Raw genomic sequence first — 23095 nt, forward strand, 5'->3', positions numbered from 1 at the left:
CCCACATGTATTGCATATAATCTAGAGTGATACAGTGATTTATGTGAGTATAAATCACATGCTGCGTTTATAAATGGCCTTTGCCCTGAATAAGGGTGCAAAGCTTGGGCACTTCTCCCAGCTAGTGTCTGAACGATCTCTCCAGTGAGGCTTCAAAGCCTGAGGAGATGCACATTAAAGGCAAACAGTAAAGTTTGGTGTTGGGATCCCAAGGAGCGGTTCGAACCGGGATGCCCGGGAAGCAGCACGGCCCCGCGATGTCCCCTCTCTGAAATTCTGCTGGAGCAGCCGCCCCCGCCCCCGGGGTGTCTCTGCTGTCCCCCAGCCCGCAGCTCGGAGCTCCTATGGCCAGATCCCGGGGGCTGCGGGAGCGCTGCGGTCGCTCCCCCGCCGCGGCGGCCGCGGGAGCCCAGCGGAGCCGGTGCGGAGCCGGTGCGGAGCCCCCGCGGGCGGGCACCGGGGGAGGGGGCGGCCGTGCCTCCGCCCTCCCCGCGGCCCGGGGGCACCGCGGGGCTCCCCCGCTCCCCGCCCAGCCCAGCCCAGACGAGGGGGCGGCAGCACCGCCCGCCCCTCCACCCATCCATGCATCCGTCCATGCATCCATCCATGCATCTGTCCATCCATCCCACCACCCACCCTCTGCCCTTCCGCCGCTGCCTCCCTCCTCTCCGGGAGCAGCCGGTGCGCACCGTGCGGTGGAGCCACCGCGCTTCGGCTCCGCGGGCGGCCGCGGGGCAGCCGCGCCCGGGCGCGGCAGGAGGATGCGTGTGAGGGGCTGGCGACCTGGCATCGCGTCGGTGCTTGGATCCTCCCTCCTCCTTCTCTTCCTCCTCCTCCTCGTCCCCTCCCTCCCGCTCCCCGCCTGGCAGCGCGGGGCTGGGGAAGTTGCGCTTACACGAGAGATGGCTTCGCAGCGGGGATCGCTTTGAGAAAAGGGCTCCCCCTCCCTCGCCTCCCCCCGTCGCCGCGGCCTCCGAACTGTAAGTGGCAGGAAGGAAGTAAAGTTGCAAACAACCTGCCGCGGCAGGAACTTTGTGAGCTGCTCCAGCTGCATGTGTTCAAGGTGCCTTTGATGTACGTGCAGCAGCTTCTGGAAAGTGGACTGCAGCTTTCCCACCCGCCAGCCCTCCCTCTCCCCCACCCTTCCCAGCCTCCCCTCCCACCACCGCCACTTCAGCCCACACACGCAATTTGTTTGAGAAAGGGAAAAAAAAAGTGATGAACGAGAAGTGGTGAATTACCCAAGCGACTTTCCTCAAAGAGCGAGCGAGCCGGGGAGAGGAGCCGGGGCGATCCCCGCGCAGCGCCGGGAGGGACCCGCCGGGAGCCCGCCGGGGACCGTGGGGCTGCCGGGGTGTGAACGCGGCTCCGCAGCGAGATGCAAAAAGCCTCATCTGCTTGCGTTTGACTTGCGATGCCGGCTCCTCACTAGAATGCAAACCCTTGCACAGGATGAAAACAGGTTTGTGGCAAATTCTCCTGGAAATGTTTCGCTCCCCACCGCCGCCACCTTCCTGTCTGAGATGTCAGAGAAGATCTTAATGATGACACGGTGGCAGATACCTCTGCTGTGTACCCTCCACTGTTCTTTGGAGATGTTCAGCCAGAGATGAATCTTTTATGCAGCTGTCTTTTCATATCTGTAGCGACTGCTGCACAATCTGCACTTGATTGCAGTTAAAATATTCTTTTTATGATCCGTTTCACAAAATGATGCAAAATAAACACAGATGGGAGAACTGTGGGATAGAAAGCTGTAAATGAAGTACTGATGGTGGATTGATCTTCCCTTCTTCTTCCTCTCCCCACCCTCAATGCTCTACCCCCAAATCTGAGCCTTTTCTGAACAAAAAAATTTGCTACAATTCTGTTTTAAAGCAATGATTTTTGGGGGCTCTTTGGCTGGGGTTTTGGAAGCAGCCTCCCATCAGTGGTGCTTGCCTTAGTGAATGACTTTCTTGAGTGTTTGTGGTGGCCAAGCCCATCAGCTTTTATCTTGTCTTCACCTGTTTTAAAATATGTCTTCTTTCTTCTAACACCTTGCAGGTCATTCTTCCAGAATGCCAGAGGAAAGTTCGCCAAAGCGGAGTCCTCAAAACATCCCATACAAAGATCTGCCCCATATCATCAATGCTGATGGGCAGTATCTCTTCTGCAGGTATTGGAAGCCAGCAGCATCTCCCAGGTGAGCACTTTGAAGCAAATGTCCTTTTTACTATGAGTAAATACGACTATGTTAATGTAATTATTATTTATAGCTTGACTGGCATTACAGGGCTGTGTACACGGAGCTTTACAGAGCATCTAAGAGAGCTTTCTCTCAGCTGAGAGAGCCCCTACTGTAAAGATTGCATTCCTCGAACCTTTACTTGCTCGAGTCAGCCTTGCAGCTATAAGACAGAGTTACTGTCATTCCTTGCACAGCTGGCTTGGTTGGCAGCTCAATATTCTACCAAGTGGCTCTGGCAGGTGGCTGCTGCCTATCAGCAATAAACAACTATCCCCAAACTAATAGCACTGGCAGTCAGGGTGGAAAGGGATACAGGCTTTGGGATGTTCACTCTTCCTGATTTTCTCAGTGTCAACAAACTTAACATCAGCACCTGAGTTCAGTTTCAACAGTAGTAGCTGAAATCTCAGGGCAACAGGGACAATGTTTGACTGCATTGCTTTTTGATTGGTTTTAAATTATTCATACTTAGTAAATGATTCAGGGAGCTTTCTCACTGGCAATTGCAATTTCAAAACTGACCTGTATAATAAACACACACAAAGAATCAGGTAGAGAAATTTTTCTAATGTTTTTTTCATAATTTAAATAATCTCTTCACTGTAGTAGCTTTCTGTGCTGATTATGATCTGCTGTTGCTCCCATAGTTATGATCTTTCTTCTTCCAGTATCTGCTGGCTTGTCAGGTATTTGTGCTGCCACTAGTTATGTAGGTACCTACTTCATAAAAATCTAGATATTGTTTAATTGTTTTCTTCTTCTGCAAGCCAACAGGAAGAGCTGTGTTGATTTTACACAGCTAGAAAACAGACACAGGAAAAATTTGTTCAATCTGTTGTAGGCAGTTAAACTATATCCTGATGATCCAACAGGTTAGACATCATCCTCTGCCCAAACCAACATCATCCTCTGCCCAAAGCAACCTGTAGCTGCAGTGAGAGAGGGACATGGGTCAAAGTTAGCTGCCTTGGGGTTTATGCCTACAGAACTAAGGGACAATGGGAATAACATAGGGCTGGGTTAGCAGTCAGGTAATATAGAGGGTGGGCAAGCACCAAAATACACCATCCCCAGAGGGGAGGACAGTGCAGCCACCCCACCATAGCTCCACTGCACTGGTTGGGCTGTAGGACACAGGTCTGGTTCAAGATCTCCTGGTCTACAGGGCATTTTATAGTTGCTTCTACTCGCTGCCTTTCAGGAACAAGGAAGAAAGTTTTTGGCACTGTTGCATTACATAGTCTTTGCACCAACGTGAAGATTGCCTTTACAGAAAAATAATGCTAAGAAACCAAGGTTCTGCAGTGAAACCAGGCTGTTTTGTATTTTAATGGTAATTAATCATTAACTACCCATAACATTCATCACCCAGTTGTGGAACTGCTTTTTTATCATGTTTAATTTCTTACCAAATTAGTAGTGGGTGGATGGGTCTTTGTTCCAGAAATGGTAAGGAGCTGACACTGTAAACCTGGTGTCTAAGTCCTCTGGGTAGTTAATTTTTTTTAGTGGTCTGTGCACTAAGCAGTTAATTAAGAGTGAACTTGACCTAGTTTTGTGACAAGAAAAGTGGATGGGATCAGTGTTGCTCATTTACAAGGAGCTCCTGAGTGTGTGTGTTTGCGTGTTTGTGTGTAAGGAGGGGGCGTATTGTTTATTATTAGCTCTTCATGAATTGTTGCGTATGAGAGAGATGGTAAGTGACTGAGTAACAAGTCACTGCCTTGATCCTGCAGTCAAGAATGCTCTTGAAGTGCTTTAATAGGCAAACCAAAAATACATTATTTTACCCCCTTTCACTTTTCATAAGAACCTCTGCTTTTGCTTCTTCCTATGTAGAAGCTCAGCAACTTTAATCTAATTTTAAACATTCAGCAAAACTGATCTCTATATATATGTAGAGGGAGAGAAAGAGAGACACCTCAGGGGACTTCCACAGGCCTGTTACAATTTATTTCAGATACTGAAAGCAATTCTTTCAATCTTCTAACTCAATTGTTGATTCAGGTTCAAATCTTAACACTAATGAATGATGCTATAACCGTCAAACGGTGGGATCTTTCATTGATCCATTATGTGCCTAATCCCAGCTAGAGCTATAGAAATACCTCTTCACTGCAGATGCCCAAAGGTTATCATTGACTTGTCTTCTATTAGAATAGAACTTATTGCCCTTGATCCCTCCCCCAGGGAGGGGGAAAACCCAGGATGTCTGCCAAAGGAAAAATTAGAAAGTAGCCCTAGCCCAGGGTTGAAGAGCAGACAATGGCCAGGCAGTCTCTGAAAGTGGGGACGACTGACAGACATCACCCCTTGGAGCTGGTGCTTCTCTTTTATCTCCTTGAACAGACTCATAAACGTGGATAAAGGGCTGTGACAGATTAATGTGTTATAGCATATTTAAAAAAAAACCAGCAACAACTATTTTTTCAGAAAGATGGGGGAATTTTGTGAGGCTTTTTTGCTTCATGCTCGCAAATACCCAGGCTCTGATCCGGTGTGGTGTTGATCTGACTGATCAGCCCGTACTGGTGCACATATGGAAGCTTTGTTGTAAGTGCCACTGAGGCCAAGGTTGTCCTGCCAGTGAAAGGCACCTATTGTGAGTTCCTCAGCAGGGTCCGCTTTGTTTCAGAGGGGGATTTAGGTGATTACTTCACAGGAAGCTGACACACAAAGGCACTCAGATGTCATCATGATTAGATGGGGTAGATGGAGTAAGGAGTAATGGGGCTAAGGAAGAAGAAAGACAGTGTTTTCCACTTGTTTTTCGGATGGGAAGTCACTCCCAACAGCAGAGCTGGGGCCTGGGTTTCGTCTTCTCTTGCTGCCTGCTGGCAGCAGTGCAGGTGCAGCTTCCCCGGCCAGCAGCCCTGCAAGCTGCCCAACTTGTTGAGCCAGTTCCATGTCGAAGTGTAATTAAGTGGTCTTTTTGAATGCAGCAGGGAAGAAAAAGCAGTATGTCCTGGTGTCGTTTTCATGTTTCGTGCCAACAGTGGGATTTGTGGAGTGTGAAAACGGGTAACTCTTTGGCACCAAGTGCTCACTGCTGAGTGCAGTGCTTAAGATCTGGGCAAGGCATGGCATTTTCAGGGCTATGCAATGTTGTTTGGAGGAATTAAATCATTTGAACCAAACAGGACTGATCTCATGCCTATTGCATGTCCCAGTAGCCAAAGAAACCCTACTTTAATGGGAAAGCAGTCATTGTGTAAACATAAACAACAGCTCCATTCAAGGCTTAAACCACTGCCACCACCCTGAGCACTCGGAGTCAAAATATGAGGTAACAGGAGGTGAGGAATTAAGAAACTGTGTTCTTTTTCCAGCTCTCAGACAAAGCTGCTAAGAATAGAGGTTGATGAGGAAGGGGAAGGAAAGTTGGGAGGAGAAGTCAAGACATTTCCTTTGAGGCCCCTAAAGGGCCTGAGGAACTTCAGAGGTGACCTTCTTCCTCTCTGGTCTGTATCCCTGTAGCCTTTTCTGGATGTTTTCTCCACTCTTGTCACTACCTAGATAAGCACAAACAGTTTCTTCTGGGGCACTTTTAGCCCCTCTTCCTGACCTCAAGTAAACCCTGTGAGATTTAGGGACTCAGAGTAATTTTTCAAAGGTGCTCATAGCTGCAGCTGCCACTGACTTTAGACAGTGATGCCCGAGTCTCTCCTGGTAGATCAGTCACTTGAAGCTAGGCACTTCAGACAATTGTAGCTAGAGGATGCACTTGAAAATGTGAGTTCCAGACATCCATGAATCTGAGCTTCCTCAGCCACCAGAGAGAAATCACTACCTGGCTAGTTAGCATGGTATGTGAGTGTCTCTCACAGAGTGGTCTCCAGGTGTGCTTAGAGGATTGTCAGGACCCACAGTGGTTCTCTGCCTGGGGGTCACAGGGGCCTTCCTGGGCCATTGGTAATGTACACTGGAATGGGTTGGCTCAACTTTAGACATCGGGACCACAGTTCAAGTAAACAGAGTTGCAATTGTCTGAGTAAACAGTGCCTTTGTAAGAGTTCTTTCAGTTCTACACCTGAGATGTGTTTAAAAATACAAAATTAAACAAACAAAAAGCACCCACTTTTCTGTTTACTTTTTGCATTTCTTTTACTCATTGAAGAATGTCTGCCATTCCTTCTGACTTGTCAGTAGTGAAAGGCCAAGCCAATAAGGAGAAAACAGATTTCTCTGTTCCCCAAAGACTTTGCAGATGTGCCTGTGGTGCAGAAATACAAACTGCTTTTATATTTGAACTGGTCCTTAAATTGTAAATATTGCTTGATGGTTTTGGCATCTCATTACCAGCACGTGCATACCATTTCCAGAACAGCACAGCTCCCAGCATGAGCAGATGACAAAATTGAATTTGGCTTTCAGACCTTTCCAAAATGAATGAATGAATAAATAAATAAATAAGCCAAAGTGAAGTCAAAGCAAAAGAAATCAAGTAACTGATTATAATTTCTTTAATTATAATGTATTGTGTTAGTCTCTAGAAATACTTAAAGCAGTTCCTAATTCAGTGTCACTCTTGAAGAACACTTTGTTTGTACTAATGAGGTCAACTTGAAATTGAAGCCAAATCTGTAGGATGCAAAGTGACTTATGTCAGCACAGTTTGCCATAGGATGAATTCAGCTCCCTCTGTTTTCCTGATCCCATCGAACACACTTCGAAGGGAAATAACAATGATCATTGTCGAATCAACATTCCAGGCTTTGCTTGCTGTATTGCTATTGCCTGAGTTTCTAAAGCCTCCCTTCTTTTCATCAGCTGTGTATGTGTTCCTTTAATGCCTCTGTTATCTTTGCTCCATGTGACTGTTTTATTCACTGTGAATGGGGGCATCCTTTTATGATTCCTTATGCGGTTCCAGAGAACGAGCAAATTAGCAAACCAGCTTCATGTAAGAGGGACTCTGACAGACAGGGGAGCAGCTTTGGTTCTCACTGCAGATATTTCCAACAGGTTTTTTCAGTAGGATAATTTTTTTTCAGTCTCCACAGGAACATCCAACACAAGCAAATCTACCTTTTATTCCACAGAACCCCAGGAAAAAGGTGAATTGCAAATGGAATAACAATAGTAATTCAGCTGTCCCTTTTGCTCATTGCCCTGTTAGGATCTGCTTCTGAGCACAGGTGTTCAACTTTGTGACATCAGTGTCTGGGAACAAGGTGACTTTTGGAGTTCCCTGTTGTGAGCCTCAAAGCAGTAATATTTCATCCTGATCCTGAGAGCAGCAAAAAAACCAAAAACAGTGTTGGTTCTGTGTGCCACCTGAGGAATTGGAAACAATGCGGTCCAGCATGGTGAATATAAGAAGCAGAGCTAGAAATAGGAGAAAAGAAGAAAAATGATCTAGAGATAGTGTTGTAAAAATAATTTTTCTGCACATTATTCTGCCAGAGACTGAAGGATGAGCAAACCTGGCATCTGTAAAACAAATGGTTCATTTGCTTTTAATTGGAATACAAGTGTGATGATCAGTACTGGCTTTGTGCCACAACTCTGATGGATGCCCAAGTTGGTCACTCAGCATTTAGAGATCTATTGGTCCCTCCAAGTGTTTTTATCCTGAGCAGACCCTGCACTGACCCCTTCTTCAGCTGATCGAACTGGGACCGCTCTGAACCAGCTATTTGTTGGTAGTGACACAATAGCTGAAGCAGACAACTCAGTGATCTTATCAAGGTTCCAGATGCAAGAGCACTTTACTGCTATTAGGAATATGTGGGTTTAGTGGAAATAATAAAAGAGCTGCACACAGTTCCTTGCTTCAATTTCTCCAGCACTCTTGGAACATCCCTTGGGAACACACAGCAGCTCTTTTAGATCACTGTGAATACATCTGCAACAAGAGTTGGCTGGTACAGTTGTTCTGGCTGAAAGAGGGTGTTTTTTCTAGACGTCTGTAGCAGAGGAGTTGGCTTTTCAAGTTCCCTTCAGACTGCTGTGACTTTGTCCTCTTTTGAGCCAGGGTGAACATCTGATCTCGTTGTTCTTCTAGGGAAACTGCATTGTTCTAAGAGCTGTCCCTGCAGACATATTTGGCTGAACTGCCTTCCCTAGGTTCAGGCGTGTCATTGTCCTAATGTGTTCCCACTTGAATGGAAGCCATCATCCTATTGTCCCTTATCCAAGAGATGTGACACAACCCTGATAGCAAATGGCTCATTATTCCAGGTATCCAAGGAGATAGTATTGCATCTTGCCCATGAGATTCCTACAGATATGCTCAGGCAGGTCCCTTACCTCATCCCACCCCACTTATATCCTTGACTACACCCAGCCATCCCTGTCCTGTACTCTACAGCACAGACATTCTGACGCTGTGTCAGTGTGGCTTATTATCCATAAGGAAATTAGCAGGGTAAGTAGAGTTTTTAGACATCATTAAAATTATACCTCCTCTAGGGTTTCCTCTTGCAGACCAGTAAAATTTCACTTATGTTAACTGAAAGAAAAATACTGGTACAGCAATCCCAAATACCAACCTTGGGCTAGTCCTGACCATAAACATCTTCTAAAGCAACCAGACTTGGGGGAGTCACTGGGTGGTGGTGTCAGGAAGGCACTGCCAAGCTGACCAGACTCGCTGCCCAGACAGTGGTACCAAGCTGTGGCCTTGGGGCCAGGAAGGGACCAGCTGGTGGAAACTGTCCTGGTGACCACAGCACTGCAGCAGATTTACCCACCTCCAAGCATGCTCCTATGGGATATCCTCATCAGCAGAGAGGGGATAGGTCTTGGTCTTGGTCTTTCTCTGCTTGGGAATGTGTTTGTTCCTCCTAGATGGATGCAGTCTGCTTGTGTTCGAAGGGATTCATTCTTCCTGTAGCAGTTTTCAATGTCCCAGGACCTTGAGTAACACCAAACTTCATGAGTACTTCCAGTGGCATGAAAGAGTCCCCCCTTCTGTATCAGACACTGGCTCTCCAGCCAGGAATAATCTTTGTTTCTGTTTGGCAGGCGCTCAATGATGGAAGCCTCTGAATCCTCCCATATTGAGTGATGGCAAAGGCAACTTGCTAGACCTAGAGAATTTAGTGTCAGAAAACAGAAAAAAGAAGTCAACGAGGGGCAGAGAACAGGCAAAACATGGTCAAGACAGTCATTAGACAATGACACAATGACCAGTGATTTACAGAATCACTCACAATTTCTAAGTACTTTTGTTTCCTTGTCTAAAATTGGATGTAGTCATCCAGTCAAGTGATACAAATTGGGGCTGGAGTTTCTAGATGGAAGCTGCCAGAGAAAGTAAGTTATTCCTTGAGCAGCTGGTGGTTGAAGACGGCTTTGTGTTAGAAGAGAGATTTTAAATAAAATCTACTAAGTGATGCATTAGTTGTTTTCTGCTGTTCTGCTACAAGTAAATGGTCTCAGCAGCAACCGTTGAAAGGAAAGAACAGGGAAAAAAGGGAACAAAATATTGACAACTGGGTTAACGCCAAAGATTCAGCAGTAATAGGGTAGTAATCGTTTGCTCCAGTGTTGTGTACAGATGGGTAAGGAGAAAATGTACAAACTACTATAGATTTGGTATGCAAGAAAGACTGCTGATCTTTTTCAGACATGTCTGACCTGTGTTAAATGTCTTGCTCTCTATGTTTTCTTTCTTCCTTGCTCCAGCTTGAAGCTTGCAGAGTGAGGGAATAAGACTTAAATCATTGGCCTTTCTTTAGAATATAATTTGGTTTAATTTGCTGTAGGTGTCAGCAGGTTAGTTGGTTCACCAACAGACAAGATGAGCTTTTTTTAATCATTTTTTAACATACTTCTTACTTTTATTTTCAAAACTATCTCAGTGGGCTTTCAAATTCAACTGTCAAATTCCAGAAATCTGCAGTGGCTTAATTTGCTGGGTGAAAGGCATGAGGAGTGACGAGGAAGCAGCAAGTAATTAAATTTCTGTAAGATAACATCTAGCTGACTTAATGGTTAAGCTTTTTCTTCATTTTTTCAATTTTGTGGGAGAGCTAGTCTACAATGTTTGGAGCATTAAAATCTGTATTCTGAGTAGCATTCATAATCTCACGTTATTAAAAAGACATTCAAGCAATCAGCATTCAGTCATCCTCTGTCCCTCCCCAAACAAGGGGCATGGAGCATCTCAGCCCAGGTTGTCCTGAAAATGCACAGAGCATCTCTCTGATGTTATTAGATGCCCACAAAGTCATTAGGACAGAAAGCTTTTATTAAATTGACTTTTTTCTTTCCAGGTTCACAGTGGCCCCATGCATGTAGCACAGGGAACCCAAGGTGATATCTTAACTCTGCTGTTAAGCTCCTGTTGGCTGCCGTAGGGTCAGGTTTTGACTCATGCTGTGTGTCCATCCTTGCCTCTGGCATGCTGTGTTGCCATGGGTAAGGCTTTTTACCTCTGTGCTCAGTTTATGTGGCAGTGGTAAGAGGGGTTGATCCTTGCTTGGGATGGGGTGATGGATCAGAGGATCTCTTGAGGTGCCATTCATCTCTGCCTCATGTGACCTCTGCAAGCAGCCTGCTTGCACCCTTTGTAAAGCATTTTGGGTTTTCTGTATGAGGAGTGTTGTACAAAAGCCAGCTGCTGTTATTATTTATCCTGTTTATTTACTGGTCACATTTCTCAGAGCAGGGGAATGGAAAAAAAACAAGCAATCAGCAGATTCACTTTGTTTACATTTAATTTCACTTTCAGTGTTTGGGGAATGCTGATTTGTTAAACACTATTCCTTCCTTTGAAGCCCATAATTTCACAGAGTGGAAACATTGCCTCATTCTTACACACAGGTGTACTTTTCTCTTTTGAAGCATCATTTAAAGGTTCTGCCCATCAGAGGTTTACTTCCTGCTGAGCACATTCTCCTCCACACCAGCTCTCACTCTTTCTTTGCTGCGAATCGAAGGAGTCGAAGCCGGCCTGGCTGTTGGGGCTCATAACTGTGGTATTTGCCCTGGATATTGCTGAGGCTTTTTAAAAATGGTCAGAAATATGTGGTACAGTCTCTGGTGAAGTGCTCCACATGAAACACAGCATTCCTGCAGCAGAATAACAGCTTGTGGTTTAAATAAATGCTGTTATTTCTGCTCAGCTGTAGGTGTACATGTATGTTTTGGTTCAGTGACTGCCAGATACTGTAAATGAGTATTGATTTCCTTTTCTATTTTAAGCTTTTCTGCAGAAAAGACATCCCACATGCCTTTGGCTTTCTTTGCTTGTACCTAAAACGATTGCAGCCAAGGACTCATCTAACTAAAGACTTTTTTTATTGTTACCACCCATCTTTATTCTAGTAGTTGCACCTCAAGTTGGACAGGTCCTCATTCACATTTTGGATCTTAAAGCTATTACATCTGGCCCTTTTCGAGAGCAAATCAACAAGGCAGTGATTAAAACTCATGGCAGGTCGGTTCCTTATTTATGTTAGCATGGCAGCCTTCACTGCCAGAGGTGAAGCTGCTTTAGTGTTAGAAATGAAACAACATTTTAGGAACCAAGCATGCAGTAGCTAAAGCCTTTGGACACCCAGATTAGCTCAGTAAAGCCAAGAAATAACACATCTGGATTTGGCAGCCATAGGCTGAAGTCTGTATCCAGCTCTTAAGTGGGTAAACCATTGCACCTCACCTGTGATTAAAATTCACTTTGGTTCAAAACACGAATAAACATTTCAGCCTTTGAAGCCCCTGTTGCAGGGATCACTGTCTTAGCAGCATTCCATGTCTCATGTTTAACTGCTTACATTCAACTTTCCTTCCTGCCTCAGGTCTACAGCAAACATGGAATAGTAAATTAATTGGAACATGCTGAAAGCCTTGGCAAATGCTTTGCCTGTGACATTCCTAATTTCCCAGAGGAGTAGCTGCTGATATTGATTTTGACAGAGCCTGTAAAGCCTCTTGCTGCAAAGATTCCTCTCATAGCTGGGCAAGGCTGAAGTGCAGCACTGGGATGTGCCATGATTAGACTGGAAATTAATGTGTTTAATATACATAAGCACTTTATGATTAAGAAATCAATCCTGAGTTTCTGTCTCTAAGTTTATGGGATAATTCCACCCTAGATTTTGGAAAATCATGTGGAAAAAGCTTGGCAATTTAGAGACTCATGCCACCTGTGACATCTGAACTTAAAATGAATTTGTCAGTTAGTTAAGAATAACCAATTAAGATCTCTGCCAACACAGAGGACTGCTGACAAAATTGGATCAGGAAGGTGTAAGTGAGGATGGGCAATTGACTCTGCAGGAAGTAATCAAGAGTTCTACATTAGGGGTGGAATTGCCTGGCCACAAACAGTACTGTTGGGTCTAAGTATTTCCGGGAATTGGAGTCTCTCTTTAAACCATTGCTATACAAATGGGAACTGCACAGTCAGTGCATTGTTAAAAAGTCATAATAACATAGTATCTTGGCTTCACAGAACAGGTAAAGTGTCATCTCCTTTCTTGCTCCTTCTTTATTCACAGCTCTCATCCTGGAAGGTGTCCCTGACCACGACAGGGGGGTTGGAACAAGGTGATCTTTAAGGTCCCTTTCAAACCAAACCGTTCTGTGATTCCCAGCTAGTGAAGATTTGCCCACGTAAGCCCCAAATGCCTGATGAAAGTACTTCAGTCATGCAGTTTTGATTGCAAGAACTAGCTCAGAAACGTTGTGACCCTCTTGTGCCAGGTGTGTTCTTTTCAGCCTCTTCCCTGCACAGGTGCTGGGGTGCTGAGCTGAATTCTCCCTGTAATAATTTTTTCAGTATTGCTTGTCGTGGGTTGCCTGTACCATCTACTCCCTGAAACAGCAGCTTGATACTGGAGGTGATCAGAGCCATGGCTAGAGTCTGAACCATGGAAAAGCCCATTTTTAAGAACCATTGATTTGGGAGGGGGGTGGGGATTGACTACGAAAAACCTCTGGGGCACTTGGGTTCAGACTACGAGTGAAGTCCTGCATGAAAAATACCTTGTGAAAGAATTGAGGTCAGAAGAAGTCTGCAGACTTGTCTTAGAGGACTTCAGCAAATGCTGCTTAATGTTTAGATGCGGTGTTCTCTGCAGCACTCGATTATTTGTCTCAAGCCCTTCTTAACAAATATTTGAAAATAACCAAGCAAGGAGCATGTTCCTAAGGCCTTATACATTACCAAGTACTTGTGTGGATCTAACCAGAGGGATGGCTTTACTAAATAAAATAGTTTCCATCATTTGAAAGCTGCAGAGGCGTATTTAAAACTCCTCACCTCAATACATGAATACTGCAGTCTATTTCCATCTTCTGTGCTATGCCAAATAGTGAGATTAAATTGTCAAAATGTGGCTGGGATGCCATGTAGGGAGCATTCTTGCAAGGCTTGAGCTCATCCCTTAATGAAGCACACCTTGTTCCTTTCTAGGAAGCTTCCTTGGTCTTTTAGGGTTGAGTTGGATTTGTCAGGCTATGAACTTCTAGCAGCAATAATGACTTGTCACTGGAACAGGTTCCAGTGTTCCAAATATGCCAAGGCTGCAAGGGAGTTCAGTAAAAAGGAACAGCTACTTTGAAACAGAGACATGCTTTTATATAAAAAAAAACCTTTTCTTGTTCAGAGAGCAGGTGTAGTCCTGAACTAGCAAGTAGTGCTGAGTTTAAGCGATAGCAACTGTGCAGAAGAAGCTTCTGGCCCTTCAAATGCAGCTTTCTCATGCTTGTAAAGGACAGTCCATCTCATTACACAGGCCTTTCTATTTCCAAGGCTTTGGCTCACAAGGCAGTATCTGCATTTTGATTTCAAGAAGAAACTGCTACACGACTGGGTAAACAGTCATTTTTGTCCCTTTGGAAATCATTAAACATTCAGTGCAAGTGAAGAGGAGGAGAGTCTGTGAAAACTGTTCTTGCTCTTACTCCCTGTCTGTTGGTTCTCCATTGAGAGTGGTGGCCCTGCAGCCATCACTCATCTGCAGTAGCTTTGCTTCCAAGTGAGAATGAATTTTTAATTAAACTAACCAGAAGTATTTTATTTTTCCTGATTTCCAAGGGGATCTGTGCCAGAAACTCTTTTGTTTCTTGGCATATTCTCCCTCCACACCCCAAAGCTAATCTAAAAAATTCGGGTGTGATTTTAGATTGACTTGAATTTTGCAGCTGATGTCTTCTATTTAAGCAATATTTTGCACAGTTTTTTTAGACAGACACTGACTGCTTTGGGCATCTATCCATGTAGCTCCCCTTGGGAGATATGACCTCCATTTAATCTCCCTTGTAGGCCTTGTACTGAGCAAGGGCTGAAGCAGAGCAAAGCACAGGACTGGGATGTCAGTTCCAGCACTCCTCCCAGTCAGGTCCTGGGGCAGTTCTGTCTGGGCTCCCCGCACATCCTCCCTTCCTCAGTCCTGTGTGTGGCAATGCCTACTCCTTGCCTTGCTGGAAACAGCAGTCATAATCCTTCTTTCAAGGCTTCTTGTGCTCTGTAGAAGGGCAGAAGCAAGAGGAAAGCTCAGATCCAACCCTGAGTTGCCCAAGCCTCCGGGGATCTTGTCTGCCTTGCAGGTTCAGAGCAGCAGGTCTGGCAGTCAGTTCTGCCACAGAAAATCCCATCTCTGATATCAAAGTGGAGGAGTGTCTCCCCAAGGCAGTCTATGTAACCCTAGAATCCCTCCTCCTCAGTTTCATCCAAGAAAGGGGTGGGAAGATCCGACCCACAAGTTTTAAGCTACACACCAGGCATTTCACCTCTGATCTCAGCTTCATGTCCCCTAAAATATTGCTTCAAAGCCTCCTTGAAACTAAATACAGCTGATGTTAAATGTTAACTTTGCAGAGATTTACCCAGAGCTATGCAGTTGCAAGGACCCAATAATTCTTTCTCTCTCACCCCCACCTGAAGTTTCCTTCCTCTCTTTTCCCTGTATTAACCACTCAAGAGTTATTCTCAGTGAGGGCTTGCTTTTTGAAAAGCTACAATAAATCAGCTTAAACTGTTTCTCCACATTGTTTTGTGCTGGCTCTAGCTAGATCCTGTTGAACCTTTTATTATGAAATATATTTGTACTACCCAGTTCTGTCTCTGCTCTGCTGATTTATGGCGTCTGCCCTTTCTGGGGTGGTTGGAAAACTTAGCCATGTTACTCCTTCTGGGCATCATGGCAGTTCTGAAATGTCCTCCTAACTCTTTTCTTGTGAGGAATTGTGATTTTGAGATGTATGATGGGATCAGGCTTGCAGACATATTGCAAGAGGGTTGCTTGTAGCAGCAGGCACAGATTTTAAGACTGAGCCCTAAATCTGGATGGTGTAAACCAGCAAGATTGTGCTTAAATTAATAGCAGCCCCTTCAGAGGGGCTTGCATGGGAACTTCCAAGCCTGAGGAAATGAGGAAATGAGGAAAGAAAGTAGGAAGCAGAGCTTGCTGAAGAGGCTTATTTTTTAATTGCCAATTTAGGCTCTGGACAGGGATAAAGCTACTGATTCTACTAGTCCAGATCAAACCACATCAAACACAAATGCACAGAACCCTCAACCCCCACAAGCTCTGCAAAGTCAAGCAGAAATTGTGTATTGTGAGTGTAGTGCAGGTTCCTTTGACATATTCTGTCATGCATAAAGGTTTTCCAAAGTTAAACTCCTCCAGATTCAGAGCTCTGTGAAGCATCCATGCTAATGCTGTATGGTCTGTGATTTTGAGAGAAGGTTGATAGAGACTCAGCTCCAGGCTGCTGACATTCTGATTTGCTTTTTCCCCTGAATTGGGAAAAATAGCTATGGAGCTGCAAGGAAGAGGTGGTTCCCCAGAGTCTGGGCCTACATGGCAAAGCTGTGGGGCAGTAGGGCAGAGGCTGAGAATGCAGTTCTTAAAAAACCTGAGCAAGAGAGCAAGCAAAGCTCTTGGGTGCAATGCCTCCTTGAAACATGGATTGGAATTGGGAGAAAAGTCACTCCCTCTTGCACCTTCAGAGGGACGTAACTCAGATGTTTCCTAGAGGCAGAAGGACAGCATGGACACACCTGACTCCATAAATACTCCTGTCTAACTGGAGTCACCAGGCTGAACTCGTGGCTATGTAGGTCACAAGCATGCATAACATGAGAGAAATTGCTGTAGCTTTTTGTAACCCCTGCCCATGGCCCAAGTTTTTTCAGGGTTGTCTTGGGGCACAAATCACCTCCAGAAAAAAGAATGCAAAAATTGACTCAAAAAGCAGATGGAGAGACAAGCCCCTTTCAGACTTCAGGTCTTACACCCAAAGCAAGGGGCTGAAGAGCCCTCCAGAGAAAAGGAAAAGATCACAAACAGTGAACAAAAAAATTATTCTTCATTATGTGTTCTTGTAAATTATTAGCTGGATTTTTTTTCTAATGGTAATCTTTAAGCAAATACCAAGGGTGGAAAATTAAATTGACACTTAAATCCTACAAATCTTATTATATGATAGATAGCTAATCCTCATAGTGAGGCTCATTCACCCAGCTAACAAAAGAATGAACACCTTTCAGTGACTTTCCATTGTAATAGACTTTGGAGGCAAAATACACACATAACATTTTTAACACGCTAAAAGATCTGTGAGCAACTATCCAGTTGCTTGTCCAAAAACATCACCAGTTTTTGGTAAATAAAGGTTAATTGTTCAGCTACAAAGGAACTGATAAATCAGCTCAAACAACACAACAAAATGTAGTACTTAAGCCAGTCATTTTTCTGGCAGCTTAGCTGGCTCAGAGCTTTCCTGTCAGCTAATTTTTAAAAATTACTTTAGGAATTTAGTGTCTGGAATTCAAAACTGTTCAAGTCAGATGTTCTTTGTTAGAGCTGATCTGGTTCTGGTAACAACATCCATAAGACCAAATGAAAAGCACAGTTGCCTAACACAGAGTAACATGGTATTAGCTTAAGTTGTGAGGTCTTGATTCAGGAAATCTCTTCTGCCTGTGATTAAATCAGTCCTTATTCAAGACAGCATTTATAAATACCTTTTTAACTTTCATCCTGTACTTTGAGAGTGCTATTGACTTTCATGTGTTGAAGAAAGTTTCCTGAGGTTAAGGCAAGTACTTAAATATTATTCTGAAGAGGGATGCTTTTGAATGGAGTGGAAAAGATTGCATTTTTCATATACGCAGTCATAGGAAGCTTGTCTTCCGTTCTTCGGTTCAGTCCTAATGTTTTGGGTTATTTTCTGGCAATAAAAGAGCGTGCCCAGGGTCCCAGAGAAGTGGTTCTGTTCCCAGAGGACACAAGGTGTTAAAAGTTTCACCATCCTGCTTGCAATCTTCTTTGTCTAGTTCAGTTTCAACATGATTTTTGTTGAAAGCAAAGCAAGAACACGGGTCTTGTGCCCAGGACACAAGTTCTGAGGGGTATTTCAGGCCTGCAAAGTGTCACAGCACAGCAGCTTTCTGGGTGTGTTTTCAGTGTATTTTTCTTCTAACAGCCCTGGTTTAAGAGGGCTCTTGCTTATGTGCGTAAGTCCAGTGCTGCAATTTATTTTCCCTACAATTCTTCTCCTCCAGTCGACTGTGGAATTGCATCTCTGAACAACTGTCTTGACCCAGCAAAAAAGAAAGTGAGAACCTTTAAACCTGGTACTGCCTTTCCACCTTGAACTGCAACCTAAAGCACCACCCTGCCCTGCAAAGCAGCTCCCCACACAAGAAGTGAAATATTAGTGGATGTGAAGCTACACTGAGAAATAGGGAAGGGTTGCACACAGCTAAAGCTTGCATCAGCTGGTGAGCTCTCCGAGGGGCAGAACAGAAAGACATCGCGTTCGTGGGGATTTGTGCACGCTGACTCTGTCATGCAGGTCTCCACAAGTCCCACCCTCCCTAATTCGGGATACGGTGTTTGCAGGTGCTTTGTGTTAACTGAGGAGGTGGCATTGCTGTGCTTTACAAAGCTTAACAGGCTGCAGCTGCAATTTAAGAGGGACCGATACCAGTCAGGGGTCACCAGCATAGCGGAGATGTGCGAGCAGGGACAGGTCACTGGTGTGTATCACCTCCTCACGGGAGAACACTAAATGCAGCCAGTAGTTGATTTGAACAGTAAAGATAAATATTGTCCTGCCTGCTTGTTGTAATAAGCAACTGCATCTGTTTGCCAAGCTGTGCAGTACCAGGAGGCAGAAACCTGCAGTGGGGAGGGGACAGGAGGAGGAGGTGGTAAAGGCTGTGGGGAGGGCAGGGATCTGCGAAAACCATCTGTTGCTTTTGCAAACAGCAGCCAATAAAGCACTTTCCTTTAATAGCCCGTAATTGTTGTTGCAGCGATAGGTGAGAGCAGGAGCGGGGGCTCTCTCTCCTGCCCAGCTCACACCTCGGCTTTGTGTGCAGACACCCGCCGAGCGCGGGGGAGTCCTGCTGCTGTGCGAGGAGCTGCTTTCCTGAGCAGGTGCCAAAGCCGTGCTATTTCGAGATGTTCAGCAATCACAGTTCCACCAGCCAAAACCAGCTGAAGCATCCAAAGATACACGAGCTTGCCCTGCCTGTGGTCAGAGACGCTGGAATCAGCAGGGATTCCGGCACGGGTCAGTTTCCAGAGAGCTTTGCAGGCTGTGCACGATGTTTTTCTACCTGGTACGTGAGAACTTCCAAGGATTTCAGCAGCACAACTGCAAAAGCTGGAGGTGAAGAAATTTCTCCCCAGTACCAGTTTGATACATGGCCAAGACACAAACCTTTTTTAAACAAAATTCTCATTGAGATTGTACAGAAAAGCACCGCAGTCCTGCAAAATCTCAAACACCACAGGATCCGTATTAATTTTAAATGACTCTGTTGAAAGCAATCTCTGATATTCTGTTATTATTCAGCCATCGTGGTAAGGAAGGAGAAAAATGTGATTTAAGAGCAGGGATATCTGCAAAAATGTTTACTTACTGGGAAGAATTCTGTCAGTCAGTCTAATCATTTGTTGTATTTTCCTGGCAACGTGCTAGTGAAAATATGTTGAACCGTGTGTTTGTTATGCTGCCTTCAGGTATTATTTGCCAAATCTAAACTTATTTTGTAATGGAAAATTTGGGATTAAGTGAAAGAGCCAAATCCTTCAATCCATGTTCAGATGATACTTGTACTAATTTCAATTTTTCAAGGTTGTGTTCAATATACGGCCCCTGTGCTTAAACCTGAAAGCTGGAGCTAAAGAGCTCTGTAGATGTGACCTAGTTTTTAGTCAGTAAAGCTACTCTCACTTTTTATTGAACAACAAGACAGGCTGATTTTGCTTCAGTGTAACAAATTGGAAATTTTGTGCTTTGTTTGTGCTTATTGATACAACAAAACTTTCAAAAGTATCTAAGTCAGTTCAACAGCTACTTCCATTAGAGCTCTTAAGGCACAAACAGGCTCAGGGGTTTTATTTAGTATTTTGAAGACAAATAATAACCCAGGTCTGTTCCCTGTGGTGTGCAAAGGCTCAGTTCTGTGACACCTGGCAATTGTGTTCCAGGTGGAAGGAAAGGTCACAGGAACACCTTGCCTCTCTGAAGCTTTGGGTTTTTATCTTTTCTCACTGGTTTCACTTAAAGTGAGGGCTCTTAGCATCTAGAAGGATGCTGATGGGTCAAGTCATGGTATTGCATCAGTGTCGAATAAAAGCAAAACAAGGGCTTTGCTGTCGCAGGGATGAAGAACCAAGAATTTCCTGGAAGAGATCTCTTTGCCAGCTTCCCATTAGGTTTCATTCACTTAGTGCCATTTAGTGCATAAATTCAAACAATATTTCTCTGAGAAAAGAAGGGCTATATTCCATCAGCCAAGTTGCACCTTAATGTCTGTGCCTAGTCAGCAGAAACCAATATAGGTCCTCTAAAGAGCTTAAGTAAGACACTGAGCAAGGAAGCTGTCAAGCTTGAAGATAGTAGGAGATATAGGGCAGAGAGACTTAACCTGGCTGAGTCTGTTGGATATCAGGGTGATGGGACCACAGGAAGAAAGTTAATGTTCTCCACTGAATAAGCAATGTCTCAATTTCTTCAGTATTTGGAGGTATAATAATAGATCCTGCACTCTTAAAACCAGTCTTTCTGCCAGGTGCATTGATAACTTGAAAAGTCGGTTGATCAGGGATGATGACAAAGGAAGGAGTGACTGCTCCACATGGATTGCTTTGCAGCCTTCAGTGACACCAAAGAGGATTTGTAAGGCACAGCAAGTTAAATGTGGTACATGACCTAACCTCACCCTTGCTAACTGGTGTTAGACAGATACCAGAGCATCTTTGCCTTGTTGCTTTTGTGTTTGCAGCAGACTGTGTACAATCCTTCTGGTTTGGATGGATGCTCTTTTAAATTGTCTAGCTGAGCAAATACTTTGAAGAAGGTGATAATCAAAGAGCTAGAACAGGAGTTTCTACATCATCCAACATGTTTTTTAAGTTTAAATATATTAAGATCTAAGCAGTTTATTGCTGTGAATACACTGTCTAAAAAGGTATTCAAAACCTCAATTAAAATAAAGTTGAGGAATTCCCTAGCTGTTAACTGCTGTCATTGTTTTACGTTGTCAGTTCTTGTAATATTTCACTGTTCATGTACTGAAAATGTCAAACTTGTAGCCTTCAAATGGTTTTGTGGTTGCTGATGTTGCAATGACAAATGGTCCTTTTAAAAAAAACAAGTTATGTTTATGATGCTAAAGCTGGATTTTAAATAGTCACGTGTCAAATCCAGCAGAACTTCTGTAATCTCATTGCTACTTCTGCTATAGTTCTAGCCTAAGTCTACACAAATTTTATCTAGCAAAAACACTGGGGAGGTTCAAGTTCAGTCACTCTAATTTGATGGCATTCCAGAAAAAGTAAAGTATTATTCATAAAACTGGAGTATTCAAAGATAAGTGTTTGTAAAAATAAGTGTCTATTAGACTAGTTTCCTATTATCTCTGTACAGTGGTTATGCAAGAGTCACTTTAATTATAGAAGTGAACCAACTGTTTTGGGCAGAAACTGGAATGGTAAAATTACCATAATTGGGTCAAAAGATAAAATTCCAAACTCCAACCAAAGTTCTGGACTCTGCTGGAGACCTATTCTTTGTCTGAAATTCCACCTTTGAGTGCTGTGGAGCATCAGACAATGTTTCAAGTTACGAAGTTAAGGACAATGTTGGTATTTGAATCACAGAGAAATACCAGTCCCAAAAGAAACAGATGGCCTCACTCACATTGGAGGAGCAGTGTAGAGCCTCAAGCCCCCATGGAGTTATCCAGCTCAGGGACTGATGCTGATGCCCATCTGCATCTTTAGCTTGCAGCAGACCGTGGTGGCTCTGTCCCATGAGCGGCTGCCTTCCCTGTAATCCATCCTACAACAGCCTGGTGAAGGCCAGGTCGATGGTGGGTCAGGGTGACAATGGTTTCCTGACCATTCCCTGTGTTCAAACTCCCCTCAGCCGTTCTGTATGTGCCAGGTGTTTGCTGATGTCTGAAATGCTGAGCTGAATGCGCTGGTTTCCCTTGCAGCTCTGAAGCCTTTGGGGTCGATTGCCACGTTAATGATTTATACGTTGATGCTCCATTTAGGGCCCTCGTGTTTATCGCCCATGGCGCTGGGGAGCACTGCGGCCGCTATGATGACTTGGCCCAGAAGCTGACAGGACTTAACTTGTTTGTGTTTGCCCATGACCATGGTGAGTAGCCTAAAACTGTTCTTGATTTACAGCAGCTCAGGCCTTTGCTGAAGTAAATGCCATTACAGCTACTCAGCAGTGAGAGAAGAGCCAATAAAATATTTACAACCAGACATAAATGAGAAAGGGATCATCTGTTGCTTTGTCAAGATCTGCATATTGAATCTGTAAAAGCTATCTGTGTTTGCCTTGAGTTTTACTCAGCCTTGCCCTTGACATTAGTGCTGGTGCTATTTTAACCCCACTCTAAGGGATTATTTCTCTTTCACCTGTCTCTTGGGGGTGGAGTGGTATTGTCCACTGTGGAAGTGGGACTAGGAGCTATTTCTGCTGGATTCACGGTTGATGTCCTAAATGATCCCAGAGGGGAGGCTGAAATGTCAGCATAGCTTTCATATACTGATACAATGAGACAGCTGCACCCTTGGAACATGGAGAGGCATGAAGGCATCACAGACATCTTTGAGCACATCTCCACAGTTCAGCAGAGAGACTGGAGCTGGCTGTGCACGCCTCAGCTCTGAGGAGAAACCAGCCCGAGTGGGTGCAAAGCTGTGACAACACAGCAACACCCCGTTGGCCCTCAGCCAGCAGGGTGGGGCAGGTGCACTTAACTGTCCCTGCCTCTTCTGGCTTGAAGATCTCTGCTCTGTGCCCCGTGCTGTGATGGAGATGTGCTGGGTGTCACCAGGTCTCCTGCAGTGCATGGATCGGGACATCCCAGTAAAATATTTGAACCACCTGTTCTGGTTCTCCGGTAGCCTCCTGTCACACATCACTCTTGCAGCTTCATAACTTCCTTGTGCTTGGAGATCTTTGATTTTATCATTGCAGACTACTGCTCCCTGTGAGAGCCACTCTAAGTATCAGCAAAATGAATCAATGGGATTGATGATGGCAGCAGACAAAATGCAAGGCCAAATTCTGAGCTGACAGGTAGAAATGGGATGAATCTTGGTGTAAATCTGATGCCCTCTGGGCAGATTATCCACTGACATTGGAAAGTATACTGCAATTTACTTGGCTGAGGCCAAGACTCAAACCTGCCCCATGTCTCCTCAGAGACAGGACTGTCTAATTTGAGCTTGAAAATCCTGAATGTACGTGAGTCATTGCACCATTTATCTGTAAGAGGAAAAGCAAAACCTTACTCAATCCGGGTACCAAGGCTTTCCCTCACACTTGCTCTTGTGACTCACTTTCAGTCACAGCACTGCACTTGATGTGCAGAAATGACTCCTATATTTTCTCTGAAAATGAGAATATCTAGTCCTCAAGACA

At 44.5% G+C, this 23095-nt stretch overlaps 1 protein-coding gene across 1 annotated transcript in view; it reads left to right on the top strand.

Annotated features, from left to right (window-relative positions):
* Positions 1-883: 883 nt before the first annotated feature.
* MGLL (monoglyceride lipase) overlaps positions 884-23095 on the top strand; it is a 60920-nt gene continuing 38708 nt past the window's right edge. Inside the window, exons 1-3 of the mRNA XM_082288976.1 lie at positions 884-1462; positions 2047-2185; positions 21708-21814. Coding sequence (XP_082145102.1) covers positions 1453-1462; positions 2047-2185; positions 21708-21814 — 256 coding nt within the window. The 5' untranslated portion in view covers positions 884-1452. The remainder of the gene's footprint in view (positions 1463-2046; positions 2186-21707; positions 21815-23095) is intronic.

Source organism: Coloeus monedula (genome assembly GCF_965178545.1).
Source record: "Coloeus monedula genome assembly, chromosome: 11".
NCBI classification, from domain to species: domain Eukaryota; kingdom Metazoa; phylum Chordata; class Aves; order Passeriformes; family Corvidae; genus Coloeus; species Coloeus monedula.